General features: G+C 41.2%; 3 protein-coding genes across 7 annotated transcripts in view; all 3 read left to right on the forward strand.

The window, feature by feature from the left end:
- Nucleotides 1–2,288, forward strand: part of LOC114565858 (caspase-3) — a 3,958-nt gene extending 1,670 nt beyond the window's left edge. The window contains exons 4-6 of one of the 2 annotated variants that reach the window (XM_028594144.1): nucleotides 1–77; nucleotides 181–730; nucleotides 1,671–2,288. The exon at nucleotides 1–77 is cut by the window's left edge and continues 26 nt beyond it. In XM_028594144.1, the coding sequence (XP_028449945.1) occupies nucleotides 1–77; nucleotides 181–730; nucleotides 1,671–1,821 (778 nt within the window). In that variant the 3' untranslated portion in view covers nucleotides 1,822–2,288. The remainder of the gene's footprint in view (nucleotides 78–180; nucleotides 731–1,670) is intronic. The other variant, XM_028594145.1, reaches the window with a different exon arrangement.
- Nucleotides 2,289–2,429: 141 nt separating this feature from the next.
- catip (ciliogenesis associated TTC17 interacting protein) lies at nucleotides 2,430–7,895 on the forward strand. 2 transcript variants are annotated; one of them, XM_028593982.1, is made up of 9 exons: nucleotides 2,430–2,884; nucleotides 3,393–3,578; nucleotides 3,696–3,751; nucleotides 3,892–3,978; nucleotides 4,271–4,438; nucleotides 4,528–4,652; nucleotides 6,674–6,750; nucleotides 6,851–6,918; nucleotides 7,611–7,895. In XM_028593982.1, the coding sequence occupies exons 1-9, from the start codon at nucleotides 2,743–2,745 to the stop codon at nucleotides 7,794–7,796; spliced, it is 1,095 nt and encodes a 364-aa protein (XP_028449783.1). In that variant the 5' UTR covers nucleotides 2,430–2,742; the 3' UTR covers nucleotides 7,797–7,895. The 2 variants fall into 2 exon arrangements, with proteins under 2 accessions (XP_028449783.1, XP_028449782.1); XM_028593981.1 differs by having other exon boundaries at nucleotides 2,431–2,884; nucleotides 6,848–6,918.
- Nucleotides 7,896–8,269: 374 nt separating this feature from the next.
- Nucleotides 8,270–18,069, forward strand: casp8 (caspase 8, apoptosis-related cysteine peptidase). Of its 3 annotated transcripts, none has more exons than XM_028594021.1 (12): nucleotides 8,270–8,470; nucleotides 10,972–11,141; nucleotides 11,285–11,460; nucleotides 11,622–11,727; nucleotides 12,185–12,314; nucleotides 12,402–12,445; nucleotides 12,533–12,566; nucleotides 13,479–13,549; nucleotides 13,647–13,758; nucleotides 13,927–14,054; nucleotides 16,166–16,557; nucleotides 17,679–18,069. In XM_028594021.1, exons 2-12 carry the CDS (start codon nucleotides 11,034–11,036, stop codon nucleotides 17,812–17,814), a joined length of 1,437 nt encoding a protein of 478 aa, XP_028449822.1. In that variant the 5' UTR covers nucleotides 8,270–8,470; nucleotides 10,972–11,033; the 3' UTR covers nucleotides 17,815–18,069. The 3 variants fall into 3 exon arrangements, with proteins under 3 accessions (XP_028449822.1, XP_028449821.1, XP_028449823.1); XM_028594020.1 differs by lacking the exon at nucleotides 8,270–8,470 and adding an exon at nucleotides 8,958–9,157; XM_028594022.1 differs by lacking the exon at nucleotides 8,270–8,470 and adding an exon at nucleotides 8,958–9,157 and having other exon boundaries at nucleotides 12,405–12,445.
- Nucleotides 18,070–18,444: the final 375 nt, after the last annotated feature.

An 18,444-nucleotide genomic window follows, 5' to 3' on the forward strand; every position in this document is an offset into this window, starting at 1 on the left:
GCCTACCGGCCTCTGTGTGATCATAAACAACGAGAATTTCCAGGCTGAAGCAAGAAATGGAACCAGCAAAGATGCTCGTATGTTACAGAGTAGACTGATTCACAATTTTTTTTATGTTGTCCTGTTAGTTGGTGGTTGAAGCTTAAATAAATAAAAAAAAATGTATTAAATCCCCTGCAGAAAGTTTGGCAGTGGTGTTCAGCTGGCTGGGGTTCAGAGTACTGATGTGTAAAGACCAAACCAAGGACCAGATGGATCGCGCGCTGAAATGCTTTGCTTCTCAGAGCAACCTCGCTCAGCTGCAGGAGTTCAATGTTATGGAGTGGTCTGGCAGCACATTCGCTGATCTTCAAGAGGCTCCTAAGCATGGCGATGCCTTCATCTGCTGTATTCTGAGTCACGGAAGGAACGGTGAAGTCCTAGGGATCGATAAGAAGCCCCTCTCCATTAAACAAATAACAAGAACTTTCAAGGCAACCAACCAATCAACCCTCACTGGCAAGCCAAAAGTCTTCCTTATCCAGGCCTGCCAGGGAGGGCAGAAACAGCATGGAGTGTTAGAAGCAGGTCTGCAGACTGATGATGATCCTCACTCTCCATTCATCCCTGAGGAAGCTGATGTTCTGGTTGCCATTGCCACAGTCGAAGATCATCAAGCATTCAGACACACAACAGATGGGAGCTGGTTCATCCAATCCGTGTGTCAGCAGCTAAAGGAGGGCTGTCCAAGGTAAATGTGAAACTCAAAATTAAATATATAAACTCAGCAAAAAAAAACGTCCTCTCACTTTCAACTGCTTTTATTTTCAGCCCACTTAACATGCGTACAACTTTGTATGAACATAAAAAAATTCAACAACTAAGAAATAAACTGAACAACGTTTCACAGACATGTGTCTAGCAGAAATGGAAAAATGTGTCCCTGAACAAAGGATGGTCAACATCAAAAGTTACAGGGAAGACATCCTCCTCCCTCATGTCATCCTTCCTGCAGGCTCATCCTGACATGACCCTCCAGCATGATAATGCCACCAGCCATACCGCTCGTTCTGTGCGCAATTTCCTGCAAGACAGGAAAGTTAGTGTTCTGCCATGGCCAGCGAAGAGCCTGGATCTCAATCCCATTTAGCACGTCTGGGACCTGTTGGATCAGAGGGTAAGGGCGAGAACCATGCCCCCCAGAAATGTCCAGGAACTCGCAGGTGCCTTGGTGGAAGAGTGGGGTAACATCTCACAACAAGAACTGGCAAACCTGGTGCAGTCCATGAGGAGGAGATGCACTGCAGTATTTAATGCAGCTGGTGGCCACACCAGATAATGACTGTTACTTTTGACCATCCTTTGTTCAGGGACACATTTTTCCATTTATGTTAGTCACATGTCTGTGAAACATTGTTCAGTTTATTTCTTAGTAGTTGAATTTTTTTATGTTCATACAAAGTTTTACGCATGTTAAGTTGGCTGAAAATCAAAGCAGTTGAAAGTGAGAGGACGTTTCTTTTTTTGCTGAGTATAGTTAGTCCTGTGGTTTAAAATATCTACAATATTTTGTATTTTGTAGATCTGATGATATAATCGTTACCACGTAGTTAATACTGTACACCTGTCTTGATCATAATGTGCCCTGATAGGGATAGTAATATGTTTTCCTACTCTGTATATTGTTTTAGGAATGAAGACATTAATACCATCCTCCACCGCGTGAACAATGAAGTAGCCCAGAAAGAGGGCTGCAGAAAGCAACCTGGTGCAATAAAGCAGATGTCTGAATTTAGGTCCACCTTAAGGAAGAGCCTTGTGTTGTCTCCACATCACAAATGAAGCTTAATCATCAAAATAAATCATGCATAAACATGTACTTTATGTCTTAATTAAGGGTGTATAATTAACTCAGGGTAAGTGTTGTCTTAAAATGTACTCAGTCTTTTTTTATATTCTAAATCTTATATTTTTAAATCATCACATTGAATCATTGTCTTTTTTTATTGTCACAGATTTGTGTCGCAAAATAAACTTTTTGATCATCACTGGTGGGTTTAGGTTTTAATGAGGGGGGAACATTTTACAAACAGAAGCCCTAAAGAATACTGGTGACATTTACATATCTAAAAAATAAGTTACTAATGTAAAAAGTGTTATTATTATTGCCTCCTAGATTTATCAATGCATATCTGAAAGTGTTCCTAAAGCAATATTTGTTGGACAAACTATTTATGGCTTAGAGAATCTCTTTTGAAGCAACTTTTACAGCATATATACATAAACCATACTTTACATTTATATGAACAGAACATGCCAAAAATGTATCAACCAACCTAAAGAAAAAGCAATTTGTCATGTTATTTTTTAGCATTTCTTTTTTTAAAGAATCGCCGTCTTTTTACGTTATTTTAAGGCTTTATTTTTATTTTAAACATTAGCTAAAGCACATGGAGGATTTTAAAACGGATTCAACCAAGATTCAACCAACACATTATGGAATTGTGTGCACTTGCTTTGGTGGGAATTCGGCTGCGCATGTACATCCATCTTTACGGGACTGCAGCGTCGTTGCCCTGACAACTTGGAATGTGTTTGTCCTCTTCCGTATCGGAAAAGAGGCTGCAGAGACGGTATATAGAGGATCTTTGATATAAGTAAGATCAAAAGGCTGCTTGCCATAAAAACTACAAAAACAACCTATTTGTGGCAAAGCTATTCCAGATACGTTGGGACTTATTTTACTACCGGGAGTATCTGCCAATGATGGATGCCCCGCTGGAAGCAATACATCCATGGCTGGAAGACGAGACTCCTACCGGAGCCTTAGCGGGCATTGAGGGACTAGACCTCGGAGAGAAGTTGAAATCCTCCGACGAAGCTATCACGTTCATGTCCAGCATTGGTGAGTTGTCAGTGCACTTTGTTGGCAATTCGAGAGGGTCAGAAAGAAAATGCGTAGGCTACGCCTGAGAGTTAGCGCCACCTGGTTTTGGCACATGTTGAGAATACAGGTAACGTTAGTTGAAAACTTGATCAATTGGCCTACTTAACGTTAGCCAAAAATAGAAAATGAGCTCTAGACATATTTTAAACTGTCCATTTCTTTTTTTTTTTTTTTTTTTATTTAACCTTTATTTAACGAGGTAGGCCGTTGAGAACAGGTTCTCATTTACTACGGCGACCTGGTCAAGAAGACAACATATAGTAGTAGTAAAGATTCAGAATAGTGCAAAAATTAAATTATGGGCAAGATATTGATTTGGATCCAGTGATCAGTTATAATGCAGTATATATAAATAGATAGTAAATAAAAATAAAGAGTCTATATGAATGCTGAGAAGTACTGAAGTCAATATACGTACATTTGTGGCGTTTCACGTTCAAACTTGAATATGCCCCACTTCCCTCAGAGCCTGCAGAGCTGCTGAAGTGTGTGTTTCCAGACTCTCTGGTGACTGTGTCAGAGGGGGGCCGAGACCTGGGGCAGTTCAGTGTGACTTTGGAGTTTGCCCGTAGAGTCCAGCAGCCCTGTGTGCTGCTGCATGCTCAGAGTCAGGGAGCCATTGATGACTCTCCCTGTGGAACTACAGTGACAGGTGAGGGCAGGCAGGGGCTGCAAAGACAGGTTGGCCTCCAATGTTTTGTCTATTTCACAGATGTGTGAGCATGCCTTGTCTTCATGTCCTTTGTCCTGCCTCCGTTGTCCATTTAAGCCTACATAACCACGGACCTGGAGGTGCTGGAGGAGGATTACCACGAGTATGTCAAGGTGGGTCATTGCAAACTTCCCATACTGTCTCATTTTAACAAATGCAAGTGAGGCGCCTGCTTGCCCTTCATTCTTATGCCACTTCTGTCTGTTTTTATTGTGTATCCCCTTTCTTTCAACACATTCAATCATCTTTTCAGCTTAAGGGCCACAGTTTGGACAAGCGGTGTCACATGGTGCAGCATAACGGGCAGATGGTGATCGATAAAGTTACCACTGTAGGAGAGGTGAGATAAGAAATTAAAATCAACAGTCCTTAACCCTGATAAAACAACATTAGGGTTCAATCATCCCAGGGCCCTTTTAAAACATTTATATATGAAATAGATGGTAATAAGATGATCTTCACCATCGTTAAAAACCTAAAATCTGAAACAGCAGACAAAGTCAATCTGGATCTGAATGTCTTTCTAATAACAGTTCAAAACGGTTTTATACAAACATTTCCCATTGGAGATGTCATCAAACCTGCTGTTGGGAAATAACTGTAGGTGTTAAATCTTTTTTGTGTGGGTACAGGAGACAGCGAAGGAGAGTGTTTCCTATCCCATGTCTGAACTAAGAGGACTGGTTACAGAGGGGTCCAACTTTCTGCTGATGCGCCTGATCGCTCTCAGAAAGAAGGCGCCAGAACACATGACCTTCCTCTCCTTCGACCAGGGATTACACATCATCCACACCACTTTTGTAAGTAATTATGCCAATGAGACCTCTTGGTCGTTCTTTGTGTTGTTTGAAAAGTGAACTCTGACTGAAATCTGTTTCTCTGTGGTCAGAGTGAGCTGGGTCTGAAACAGCTGGAGGTTGGGGGTAAGACCATGGAGGTATTTGGGCTGGAGAGGATTGTTCACTCTGTGGAGGACAGCCCCACTACTTGGCAGTGCTACTTCCTGGCTGATGGGTAAGCTCAGTGACTGTACAGTACCTCTACAGGTTCTTAAACGTGTTGGACAGTCTCTCACTGCCCACCGCTGTGGATCAAACAGGGTACGACTGTTGATTGTGTACACTGTTACAATTCTTTTAGTGTTTGCAGCTCCTCAAAGGACTATACTTGTGTTTAGGACAGCATGATTAATCAAATTTAATGTTTTGGTAAGTTTGTGTGTGGTTTGCATGTAGTCCGGGAAACCAGACACGTAGAAATCCTATTTGTGATCTGGCTACCAGAGATTTAAAGATTCAAGATTCAAAATCCTTTATTAATCCCACAATGGGGAAATTCACACTGTTGCAGCAGCAAGGGATAGGAGAAAAAATACAAGACACAGATACACAAACAATAAATAAATATAAGTAAAAAGAATAAATAGTGAAATAGTAAAATGTATTTACAGTATTGCACAGTCACATTTTTTATCAGTCCATGTGGTCTACAGGGAGCAGTGGACCACAAGGCTAAGTGTAAACAAAAAGGTATAGATAGATAGATAGATAGATATTGATCCCAAAAATGGGAAATTACAGTCAGGGTCCATACGTGTTGAAAAAACCTGGAAAAGTCATGGAATTTGTTTTAACACAGCATAATAATATGCCAATAATAAATGTATTTTCACGTCGTCTTAACCTCAACGTTGTATTCGGGGAGCGATATTATGAATCCCACTATGAACCACATAAATTGTCATTCATTTTATAGTTAAACCTCTGAGGGTAAACTTTAACACGGATTTCTATTCTTATTGTATAATGTCGACTGACATTTTCAGCAACACATAGTCATGGAAATTTGCCAAAAAGTCATGGAAAAGTATTGGTTAAATTGCGTATCAACCCTGACAGTGTTACAGCAGCAAAATATCAGTACCACAGCACAGAATATACATGAAATACTAGGATACAATATACATACATACAATATACATGAAATAATAATAGGATAGAATACAAGAACAAATATTTAAAATATATACAAGTTGGGAATACAAAATATACAACTGCTTAAAGTGATGTTTCGGAGTAATTTCACCCTAGGGTCCTTTGCACCATGACCTCGAGCCAAACAACCCCCCGAAGCTTTTTTCACCTGGGTCGAACATTGGGAGAGTTAGCGTAGAGTAGCGTTATCAGCTGAATAGCTTAGTGCAGGGGCTAATGGATCCAAGAGTGTATCTTGTACAATACCCCACTAATAATGCTCAAAATGATACCAAAATTCTACACTAGTACAAATAGGTTATGCACTCATAAAACGATGGATTGGAAAGTTTGTAAGTACACCAGAAGTTTATGTAAATAACACTTGCCTGTTGGCTTCTGCGCTCTGCTGCTGCTGCTACCAGCAGTAAGACGAGTGCTCAGGGACGTCTACAAATTACAACACCGAAAAAAGAGATGCAACAAAAATATTTATTAATTTTACTTTCTTTTTTTTTAAGTGCTGTAGTATAACTAGCAGGAGATAAGTTATAATTGAGGTAAGTTTGGAGACATTACCTTATTTAATCATTAAATGAATACATATTTTTGTTTTATGAGTGCATAACCTATTTGTACTAGTGTAGAAGTTTGGTATCATTTCGGGCATTATTAGTGGGGTCATTTACAAGATACAAACCTGGATTCATTAACCCCTGCGCTAACTCTCCCAATGTTCGACCCAGGTGAAAAAAGCTTCAGGGGGGTTGTTTGGCTCGAGGTCATGGTGAAAAGGACCCTAGGGTGAAATTACTCTGAACCATCACTTTAACTAGTAATGATAAGATGTAGATAAACCTATTGTGAAAGTTGCACTTAGTGAAGATGTGATGTCTAAGAGTCTTATCTAGCACCCAGTGATGAGGTGTTATGAACTTGTAAGTGGATTTTGTCTGGAAATGAGACCCATGAAAGACAAATGTAAATGTGAATCACTTTGTTAAAAAATGTCACAATATGACTTGATAAATGATTTTTGAACAGTTAATGTTCTGTGATCAGGCACTTGGCCAGTAGAGTGCAAGTGGGATCACCAATCACCATGAGGCTTCTGCAGCTGCCATCACAGCCAGAAAAAGGTAACCAAGCTCAAACATAAAAACTGTTCCTCCAATGAAACAGAGTCAGTGATGTTCTATGTGTGTGTGTGTGTGTGTGTGTGTGTGTGTGTAACAGTAGGTTTTGAGAAGATCCCTCTGGTTTGGGAAGAAGACATGCAGATGCGCTCCAAGTTCTTGGACAGAAAGGTAACCAATAATGTTCTCCTATGATTAAGACATGTATTAAAGGTCCCATGACATGGTGCTCTTTGGATGCTTTTATATAGGCCTTAGTGGTCCCCTTATACTGTATCTGAAGTCTCTTTCCTGAAATTCAGCCTTTGTGCAGAATTACAGCCACTAGAGCCAGTCCCACAATGAGCTTTCCTTAGGATGTGCCATTTCTGTGTCTGTAGCTATTGAGGAGGAGAGAGGTGGAGAGTGGGGGTGTGGCCTTGACCAACTGCCACTTTTCTCGTTTGAAAGCCATGATGTCTCTCTCTCATGGGTGGGCCAAATTCTCTGGGCGGACAAAGCAGAGAAAGTGGAGGTAATCTTGCTCCTTATGACCTCATAAGGAGCAAGATTCCAGATCGGCCCATCTGAGCTTTCATTTTCTCAAAGGCAGAGCAGGATACCCAGGGCTCGGTTTACACCTATCACCATTTCTAGCCACTGGGGGACCATAGGCAGGCTGGGGGAACGCATATTAATATTAAAAAACCTCATAAAGTGAAATGTTCATGCCATGGGACCTATAAAACTGATTGTACCTGAATAATATTGTTTCCTCACATACATCTTATCTTATATATATTTATATATCCCATCATCTTACTTTACAAATCCTTTGAACAGAGAAGGATATGAATGTGTGTGTTTATGTTTCGTTGGGGCAGGAGGAGCTGAAGGCGGACCATGCCTCGTACCTAAGACAGCATCCAGATATCCGTGCCCTCATATCTGACTTCCTGCAGTTTTTGCTGCTGAGGAAACCAGATGATGTCTTCCAGGTTGCTAGGGAGTACTTCCTCCCTTTTGCCTCCCATCCTCCAGAACCAAGCCTGAAAGCCCCATCACCCTAAAAGCACACCTCAAGGCTCATATGCTAGAAGCAGCCTTTTTTTATTTATAGCTTTCTGTTTATTTATCCTTTTAACTTGAGATTAAATCTTAAAATTGCATTTGGTTATTCTCTTGTCTTTTTTCCTGAGTGACAGATGACTAGTGACACAAAAGGAAACTTGGTGGAGAGGAACAATACGTTTTAAAGGGGTGATAGAATGATTATATAGGGTATTTCATACTGTTCCTTAAGGTCTCTTAATAGAATATTTAGATGAGCTGCGCTGATTGGTTGCACACACACAAACACACACACACACACACACACACACACACACACACACACACACACACAGACACAGACACAGCTACGCGCGCGCACACATACACACACACACACACACACACACACACACACACACACACACACACACACACACACACACACACACTTACGGAAAGTACAGACATGCCCAGACATGCCCGGAGAAAATATCTCCAGCTCATTTCTCCTCCAACACATGAATTCATCAACTAATTTTACTGTACAGTACCAGATACAGTTTCATTACAGTTTCATCCTCCAGTGTGTCGCGCACACACACCAATGCAAAGTTAAGGAAAGGGATGTCAATGGGACTGTGAGGTACTACCTATTTTACCCACCGAACTGTCGTAATTCAACTATGACAAGGTAAACTCGGTTTTGCATTATATCACCCCTTTAAACCTGAGACTTCATCTGAGCTGTGTGATCTTGCTAAAAAAAAAAGTAGTGATCTGAATAAAGTGGTTTGTTTCAAATAGTGTTTGTGGTTTCGTTTTGGTACTTTGCCAATCAAAGCAGTTCAGGCAAGTTAAGTTAGCTATGGTTTGTCATCAGTTTGTCATCCGTCAGTGAAACTAGGAAAAAGCGAGCCTGTCAAAATAAAAGTGTAAAATATAAAAAATAAAATACACAATGAAAGGCGTGGTAAAACCTTCTCCAAACAGGTAAAACCAAGAGCTGTAGGACAATTGTGTAGACTGGTCTTGGACCACTTCACTACTTGCTTATGCTTATTTGAAGTAAGAATTACGTTTGCATCCTGTTTGCGTGTTTATTTTATTTACTATTAACCTATGCCATAAACAGCTTTTATTTTGAAGGTTTGAAGCGGAAGCGACCATTCTAAAAATCCTGTCGCTCAGTTCCTTTGAAAGTGAAACCGGTCGAGGGAGCGAACAACAACACGAGCAACACACACGAAAATACTTTCTTACTTACATCCATACAAAAAAAAGACAACTTCACTTGTGAATTGTTCGCCTTTAAACAAGTTTTATTTTACTGATTTACAGCAGACGCGCCTTTTCGCTTCTTGGACGTAAATCGACAGCGGTGAGTTTTAAAGTCGTAAATGTACTAACCTGGACAGAGATTAGCCTGTAACGTTAACGCTGCTGTAAATTATTTAACGTTACAGTCTATCAAGTAACCTACAAGTTTGGCTGTTGTTGAATGTAATGTATGTAATGTAAACGTTATAATGATTTGACATTGTTGTGCTACCCAGGCTTGGGTTAAACCAAATTTATAATTTTCACTTGACGTCAAACAAACGTCGACTAGTGTTGTTTCCCGTGACGTCACTTTAGCATATCCCTGTGAGTTTTCGCAGTTTGACTCCACTCTAACTATAACAAAAGTACTGGTAATGATAGTAGACTACATGTTATACAGTACTAGATTAAAAAGTGGTATTCAAAAGGAAAATATAAAACAAGAAAAAGGAAGTGGACATATTAAAACCAAGAATAAAATAAGGAAAATGGGATTAATATACTGTACGAATATACCACACAAATACACATACAAATATGTTGACCATTTGAAATACATATTAGTCTTAAACCTGTCCATGGGAACAACCAACAAGTTACTGCCTTGGACCTCAGGTTGTTACAGGGCTTTAAAAGTAATGAGTACTCTAACAATATGTCACAGTGATTTTACTGTACTTTATTGTATGTTTATCACTTATGGAGGAAATGTATTAAGTATTTCTGTTATATTCAGCCACATCAAGTATAGAGGTGGTATTTGGCTCATGTTTTCACTTGTTTCATCTTCCCCATTAAATGCCCACTTTTCCTTTTTTACCTCCTGCTTTGAATGTATATATTTATTTTTCTATATTTATTGTTAATTTTATATTAATGTTTAAAGGTCCCATGGCATGAAAATTTCACTTTATGAGGTTTTTTACCATTAATATGCGTTCCCCCAGCCTGCCTATGGTCCCCCAGTGGCTAGAAATGGTCATAGGTGTAAACCGAGCCCTGGGTATCCTGCTCTGCCTTTGAGAAAATGAAAGCTCAGATGAGCCGATCTGGAATCTTCCCCTTATGACGTCATAAGGGGAAAGGTTACCTCCCTTTTCTCTGCTTTGCCCGCCCAGAGAATTTGGCCCGCCCATGAGAAAGCGAGAGAAATCAAAGAATTTCTAATAAGGGAAGAAGTTCCACTCTCGGGATACTTCTGGCTTCTGAACTGGTTGCAGTTCCACTCTGGTTCCATAAAGGGGGCGTTCACAGGCGAGTGCAGAATGAATTGTGGCCTATGGAGCTATACCCCTCAAAATCCACTTTTCTCAGGATATCATTTTTTTGTCTGGTAATTTGAATGTTGCATTCGAAAGGGGATGCTAAGAAAATACACACTGCTGGGTGTTAGCTTTTTTTAAAGTGGCTTTTTTGTTCTAAAAAGCCTTTTAAAATGTCAATGACGTCATACACATATACGGTCAGAGATACTGCTTTATCGCAAGCTCTGAGTCACTTCCTTTGTTCTCTCGAGGCATCAACAACACAGCTGACAGGTTAGGTTCTTCAGACATAGAAATGGCACATACCAATGAAATATCATTGTTGGACTGGCTCTAGTGGCTTTAATTCTGCACCAAGGCTGAATTTTGAGAAAGAGACTTCAGATACAGTATTAGGGGACCACTAAGGTCTATATAAAAACATCCAAAAAGCAGCCTGTCATAGGACCTTTTTAATACGTTTGTTTGTTTATGTATGCACCTTTCACCTAGTCAAATTCCACATAAGTGTACTTATTGTGGCAATAAACTCTTTTCTGATTTCTGAAAACCTTTTTCTGATTCTGATTTCTGATTTTTTTGTCTCTATTGTGTCTGCCTCTGATAGCAACAACCTGTAGAGTACAGTGAGCTTAACACCAGGCCTGTGCTGGAGGGAGTGGGTCTGTGATGGATAGGCTGAAGCTGTCCCGCATCGATGAGGAGCTGGTGTCCTCTGAGGTGGCAGCTCTCTGCTTCTTGTGTCGAGATGTCATCAATAGGAAACGCCTGGAGGGGGTGAGCACCACATACCTCGTACTGTTGTCTTTGCACTTGTCTTAACCACATGTCTGAGGAAAAAATGTCTCATTGACCCGGTTTCCTTTCGAGGTTTGTCCTCTCAAAGGTTTGTCTGTGTGTTTGTGGCTGTTCTCGTACAGATAGTGGATGCAAAAGGCCTGTTCTTGAGACTAGAAGAGAAAGGACAGTTGGAGAACGATTTCTTCCTGAGTCAGCTGCTCCAAACTATCGGTCGAGCAGATCTCCTCAACCTCCTGGAGACAGACAGCAGGCGACCAGAAGAAACCGACGCAAATCCCGTGCTGTCGGATTACAGGTACACGTAAAGGCAGAAATACATTGACTGCAACTGGAAGAGATAACCGTACGCCAGGATTTCAATTCAGCTTTATTCCCAAAGTTGTATTCTTCTGTCTTCTGTTTGTTTGTCTGTCCCTCTCCTCTTTCTCTTTTCTCCTCTTCTGCTTGTCCTGTCAGGGTGATGCTGTACCGAGTATACGAGGACATGACGGTGGAAAATCTTGACAAGATGAAGTTTCTGTTGTCCGACAAACTGGGCAAAGCAAAAATTGAGGCATGCAATGTGAGAGAACAAACCCACAGTTACATAAGAAATAATGACATGGATACCTCTCCTGTTTATTTGTTATGAGTAAAAAGTCTAATAATGCAACATTTGGCCCTAAACGTATTATAGTAAATAGTTAAAATCTCTTTTTCTGTAAACAGCGGCAACCAATATTCATAACTAACACTATTTATACATTTTCTCAATGCACTGTTAACTGTTACATTTACCTGTGTGTAAATGTGAATGTATCTGCTTAGGTTAGTGTTGGTAAATATTCAGTGTTAGTTCAGTAGGTTCCATCACGGGTTAACTTAATGTAATTGCAGTTAGGCTGAATGATATAAACATAAAGATATACACACAGCAACAACACAATTACTGCACAGGAAGTGATTTCTAGATTTGAAATTCAGCTGCAAAGCTTCTACACTAACCGACACAAACAAAATTTTTTTTCTGATAATTACAGACAGCACTGGATGTGTTTGCTGAAATGGAACAGACTGGTTTACTGTCAAATACAAATCTACATGAGCTGCATACAATGCTGCTGGAGTTTGATCAACTGCTGGCATCGACTATACAGCGCTACGAGGAAGGTATGATATGCACTTACACACACAAGCACATACACATTTAAATGTTGTATTACTATGAAACTCGTGGAATTATTGTATTCTTTTCAGCAGCCCGGCTGCCTCGAGTTCCTCGCAGCAGCATGGATTCCCAGGTGGGTTTATTAATGTGTGTTTATGTACAGTTAATCCTATAATGAGCCAGTTTACTGAGGAGCCGGACTCTGTTTTTCCTCCCACAGAGGGTCAACACCTTTCAGCCATCACAACCCAGCGGTAAGTCTTTTTTTTCTTCACTGTTTAACTCACCAACTTTACCATTAATTTGAGCACACAGCCATTGAATAATTATCTCCAGTGTCAGACTGGTCTCATGAAGTGGCGTTCGTATGACACGCCAATTCGTATGCCAGTATTGCCGTGTTATCAAGACGCATACTCATTTTAGCGTGTTTATCAACGCCATTTGGCCTCCGTTGACTTACATTACCTTGCGATTGCGTGTGTTTTGACGCCGTAGTGAGTAGTATGAAAGGCTGAAAATCCGCGTAGGGAGATTGGTCGGGGTGGAGGATGGGTAAAACGCAGGACTTTCACCCAGAAGAGCGGCGATCGCGTCCCGCATGTGACTTTGTGTCCCGCGTGTGATGTTTCCTTTCCACGTTTTTTGTTTTCCTAAACCCAACCAGTTAATCTTTTCCTAAACCAAACCAGTTATTCTTTTCCTAAATCAAACCCCGTTCTTAAAGTAACAAAAAATTGCCGGTGCAACACCGATGTCTTCTTACTTAATAGTTTTATTTCTTAAGGTGCATAACAGTGACTAACGTTTCGAAGTAGGGTTACATCTTCATCAGAGTCCTTCCTAATCCCAACCGTTTCTTCTTTTCCTAAACCGTAGCCTTGCGATAACACGTGGCTTTAGAACGTGCCACGTGGCGTGTAGGTTTACGCTGTGACGTTGCAGACTGCTGTCCACTGTACACATCATAGACATACACGCGGATAGCTCAAAATGCGTACAGATAACACGCCACGTGGCTTTAGGAAAGTGGCGTGGAAAGTCATATCACGTTGCCAGTGACTAGCCTTCCACCCCCCTCACTGCTATAGATGTTCACTCTCATGCTATCATTTGTATCATACCCATAGAACGGGATGTAAGTTTTCGCTGTTTTTGTTCTTCAGATGCAGGAGCATCCGATGCATCCGTTGTTTTCTCCGACGCAGAACCAAAGATCTCCCCTCTTCCTGATCACGTAACCATTCACACAAACACAAATACCTCTCATTCATTTTATATATGGAGCATGATTGTTTATGATTTGTCTATGTGGATGTGCTCGTGCCCTTTAGACAGATTACTACTCCCTGAGTCATAACCCACGTGGTTTGTGTGTGGTCATCAATAATGAGAACTTCTTTGGAGCAGAACTGAAAAATCGAGGCGGGACTCTGGAGGATGCAAGTGTGTATCCTTGTATTTGAACAACCATGTGATTTGTTTACGTACTGTTTATCTATTAAGTTACCTAGCAACATTCAGGGTTGAGGATGCTCAGACTTTATACTTATTACACATGATATGATGATATAAAGTAAAAACAATCTATGGGTATGCTTTAATTTGACCCAGAGGCTCTGCGCACAGTGTTCACCCACCTTGGCTTTGAAGTGAAGGTACACGACGACCTGACTGCCGAAAAGATGCTTCTTGTACTGGAAGAGCTGGGCTCAAGGAATTTTTTGGATGATGATGCCTTGGTGAGCAGTGTTACACACCTTCAAAACTGTAATATCGGTGACTGCTGTATATGCTTTATGTTTTGCTCTTTAAAGGAATAGTTTGACATTTTGGAAAAAAGTTTGCGGACTTAAAGGAAAGTTTGGATGTTTTGAAGTGGGATTGTATGAGGTTCTTATCCATAGTCAGTGTATCACTGTACTGCTGTTGACCGGGACAGCAGCAAAATGTATTATAGCCACCTTAAAAAAAATTCCATACTAATGTTAAGCATATCGTGATTCAAGTAGTCTGAAAGAAAACTAGACATCTGTATCTCCTCTTGGCTCTGTTTTCAGGCTTTAGAAAATCTTTGGTCAATCATAGGTCATTTCAGAGAGAGCAAACTAGTTTTTATTGGCTGTTCTGTGCATTTATTGCCCGTGTGACAGAGAGGGGAGAGGGAAAGCTGCAGGAAGAGGTTTCACTAGACTTCAAATTCTGTGGTTTTTCACAGCTTTATGTTGCCATCAGACAGCCCTGTTTACGGTTACACAGAGGGAACTGAAGTCTTTCTGTGCTCTTGTCAAAGCCACCAGAATCCTTGGACAAAACGGTAATTGTACATCGAGGCAGCAGTATACCAGCAACTCCCCTGTTCTGCAAAGTAAAATTACAGTTTTTTGTCAGAGGATTCTGGTGGCTTTGAATGAGAGCATAGGTAACTGCTTCATAAATCTCTTAGGGCAGGGACACATCAGGCCGATTATCGGCCGTGGGACAGTCTGGCGAGGTCAGTGACTCAAATCGGTTCGGTGTGTCCCGTGCCGTCGTCCGTCTGGGGGGCTGTCGGCGTTCATTTTGTCGGCGGCAGGGCCGTCGGGACTCACCCGGAAATGACGAGCGGAATGAGGTGACTACAGTCTCTCAAAATCTGACGAAAATCTTTTAAACTGACCTTGGTGGAGCTGAAATGAAGACAGATTCAGCAACTGCACGGCCTATTTCTCGCTTTAAATGTTTTCAGAAACATGTTTCAGTGAACTATTTTAGTACAATATGAGATCGTATTCTGAACGGCCGCCATGACAGTCCAGGTCTGAATATCCGGAGAAAACAAACCCATGTGACGCGTTCGTCCAATCAGCTGCCGGTTTTCATTTCTTGGGCGACATTACAGATTAGCGCCGCCTGCTGTTATGGAGGCGTATTACATCTCGTCTCCTCTCGTCTTTTTGATGTGTCCCGAGGCAGTTTTTTGGACCTCGGGGACGCGACTGATCATAACGACGGGGTTTTCTGTCAACGGTCGGCCGTCGGCTATATGTGTCTACACCATTAGTTCAAAGTCTTAAAGGACAATTCCCGCGCAAAATGAACCTAGGGGTTAATAACATATGTGTACCGAGTCCACTGTTCTATGGGATCTGTTTTCATGCTAATCAAATGTGTCTCTAGCTTGAAACAAGCTAGCGCAAACCGGTGATTAGCTGCTAACGCTATCTTCCGGGACAGAGGGTAAATCGCTATTTCTACACCACTAACAAGGCTCAAAATAGCACCACACTTCCACGGTAGCATAATGAGGTTCCCTACATGTAAACCGAAGCATTGAGAACTTTGTAAGTGTACAGACAGTTTATTAAAATGATAGATCATAAAGACAGTAGCATTCATTTATAGATGCGGGCGCCATCTTGGAAAACAGTCATGACCAGTCAAACGACGAACGCCATGCAACCAGTAACCAGTAACATAGCTCAAGCACAGCGTTCGCGGTTCAACTGGTCATGACTGTTTTCCAAGATGGCGCCCGCATGTCAACATAAACGCTACTGTCTTTCTAAACTCTGTCTTTCTGAGCCTTGTTAGTGGTGTAGAAATAGCACTTTACCCTCTGTCCCGGAAGGTAGCGTTAGCAGCTAATCACCGGTTTGCGCTAGCTTGTTTCAAGAGACATTCGATTACCACAAAAACAGATCCCAGAGAACGGTCGACTCGGTACACATATGTTATTACGGAATTGTCCTTTAATTTGAACTTGGTGAACCCTGCTATAGCTTCAGAGGGAATCCTATCTAAAATCCAAGTTAAATGGAGATGTAACACAATAAAAAGAAGAAGAAAAAAACCTGTTTGCCTCTGATCTTAGGTGGTTTGCGTGCTGTCCCATGGAGAAAAGGGATGTGTCTATGGGACTGATGAGAAGCCGGTGCTTTTGCAATATCTGTCCAAGCCCTTCACTAGCGGGAGAGCTCCCACCTTGGCAGGGAAGCCCAAACTGTTCTTCATCCAAGCGTGTCAGGGAAACGACTACCAGAAAGGATCCCTGCCGTGTCCTCCGAAGCCAAGACAGGAGGAGGGGGACAGACAGAGCCGCCTGGAGGAAGACGCAGGTCGCGTGGAGGGTGAGACAGTGCCTTGGGATGCTGACTTTCTGCTGGGCATGTCCACCGTGCCAGGGTGCAAGTCGTTTCGAAGCACTGCCACAGGCTCCATCTACATCCAGGAGCTGTGCAGGCAGCTGATGAGGTCAGCAGAAAGGTGAGAGATGCCTCCATCCAGAGTTTAAGATGATGCTTGTTGAGCTTTTTTTTATCCACTAGCTACAGTTAATGAAAAGATTTGGCCAACTAAGGCTACATCTACACTCCTATGTTTCCGATAAAAATCGACTATCTTTTGCTACGTTTACGCCTCACGTCCACACTACTCCGGTGTTTCCCACCCCCCTGAAATGGAGACATTTGGAAGCTGCCCCCGCTTTGGTTTGAAAACTCTGGGGTTGCTTTGTAGTCTGGGTGGGCACAAACGGAGACCTTTTGGAAACGACGATGCACGTCAGTCAGTCTTATCAGCTAGGTCGGCTTACATACCTTTCAGTAACAGTTCCACCTTGTTGTTGGTCTCTAAGCAATTAAATCCCTGGTCTTACTTTTCGCAATTGTTGTTCTCTGTCCAAAGTATTTTTTTTACTTACATCCACAATTTTCAACCGCAGAGTAACTTCCGACAATCTGCTTCCCGTTTACATCAGCACGCACATGTCCAGTGTATGCAAATGTTCATGTGATATGCATTGTCAGACATGTTAATGTGAATGCCGATTAGTTCTGCCACAGGAGCTAAAAGTCTTGTGTGGACAGAGATGGATTTTGTCTCAAAAACGCAGCTTAAAAATGATAACGTTGTGTGGATGTAGGCTAGGTCAGTCTTTAAAACCAGGCTTAACCACAGCACTTACTGACTGTCGTACTACACAGATGTGATGGGTGACACCTTTCAGTTTGAAAGTATACTATCCCCAAACTATTATAAACAAGTCCTAATATAAAGGTAAAAAGTAGGACTTAAGATTCAGGGAGAGTGATGTGTATGTATGTATATGTTGAGAGTCAAGACTAATGCATACATCAGCTGTGTTTACGGTAGGCCTAACTGTCTGACATGATGAAAAAAGGAACATAGAAAATTCCGGTTGTACCAGTTTAGGGACTATAATTCTGTCGCTTTTTCTGTAGGTCTGCTTTTGGTGTTTTTTAAATGTATGTGCATTGCTGTTGATATTATACTGTATTTTAGAGAGCATGATGTTGTATTAAAATATACCCACAATTTAAACAAGGATTATCATTTGTCATGCGTTTCCTCTGTTTTCTGTGCAGCTCGGAGATGGATGATGTGCTCACTGTGCTGACACGTGTGAACAGGGAGGTCAGCAAAGGAGAATATTTAAACTACAAACAAATGCCAGAGCCCAAGTACACCCTCACCAAGAAGCTCGTCCTCAAATTTGTTTGAGCTGACCGGGACCAAGTGCAATGCTGAAAATGTGCCATAGTCACATAGACCCAACTGGTTTACTGTGTGTATGACTGTGGTTGTGTCTGTGTTTTTTAATCTGACTTCATGTTACAGCTTGATGGATGAATTTGAATGTAGGTGTCTCTGTTTGGAGAGTCTGATGTCTCTTAATCTTGCAAAAGCATCATGTTATATAAAATGTAACAGAAGCCACTCCAGTGTGATTTTGAAAAAATAAACAATCAGACCTCATGTGGAAAGTTTCTTTGTGTCACAGTATTACAGATCACAGAAAAGCAGAAAACCTCCCTCAATCTTTTTATACTGACACAATGAAGTCAATATGCAGTGCACATACTCAACATTTGAGAATAGTTTTATTATAGGTAAAACTAACATAAGTCTTCCATTTAAATACAAATTATTTATGTTGGTATTGGTGGTTGTATGGAGTCAGAAGTATATAAAAACAAAAACAATAAAGGTAGCTATACCAAAATTTTAAAATGCTCTGTTACAGGTAGAAGTAATTTTAATCAAATACATCTATCCATTATCTAATCCTTTGCAGCATCATTCACAAGATAATTAAAATAAAGGTATAAGAGTAAAATGAACGATGAGTTG

The sequence above is a fragment of the Perca flavescens genome, chromosome 12 (genome assembly GCF_004354835.1).
Source record: "Perca flavescens isolate YP-PL-M2 chromosome 12, PFLA_1.0, whole genome shotgun sequence".
NCBI lineage: Eukaryota > Metazoa > Chordata > Actinopteri > Perciformes > Percidae > Perca > Perca flavescens.

Coding starts and splice junctions, on each gene's coding strand:
- catip (XM_028593981.1), top strand. CDS start 2,743: ATGATGGATGCCCCGCTGGAAGCAATACATCCATGGCTGGAAGACGAG. Junction 4,439..4,527: donor ACATCATCCACACCACTTTT/GTAAGTAATTAT, acceptor CTCTGTGGTCAG/AGTGAGCTGGGTCTGAAACA. Junction 6,751..6,847: donor GCCATCACAGCCAGAAAAAG/GTAACCAAGCTC, acceptor TGTGTGTAACAG/TAGGTTTTGAGAAGATCCCT.
- casp8 (XM_028594021.1), top strand. CDS start 11,034: ATGGATAGGCTGAAGCTGTCCCGCATCGATGAGGAGCTGGTGTCCTCT. Junction 13,550..13,646: donor TCTCCCCTCTTCCTGATCAC/GTAACCATTCAC, acceptor CGTGCCCTTTAG/ACAGATTACTACTCCCTGAG. Junction 13,759..13,926: donor CGGGACTCTGGAGGATGCAA/GTGTGTATCCTT, acceptor AATTTGACCCAG/AGGCTCTGCGCACAGTGTTC.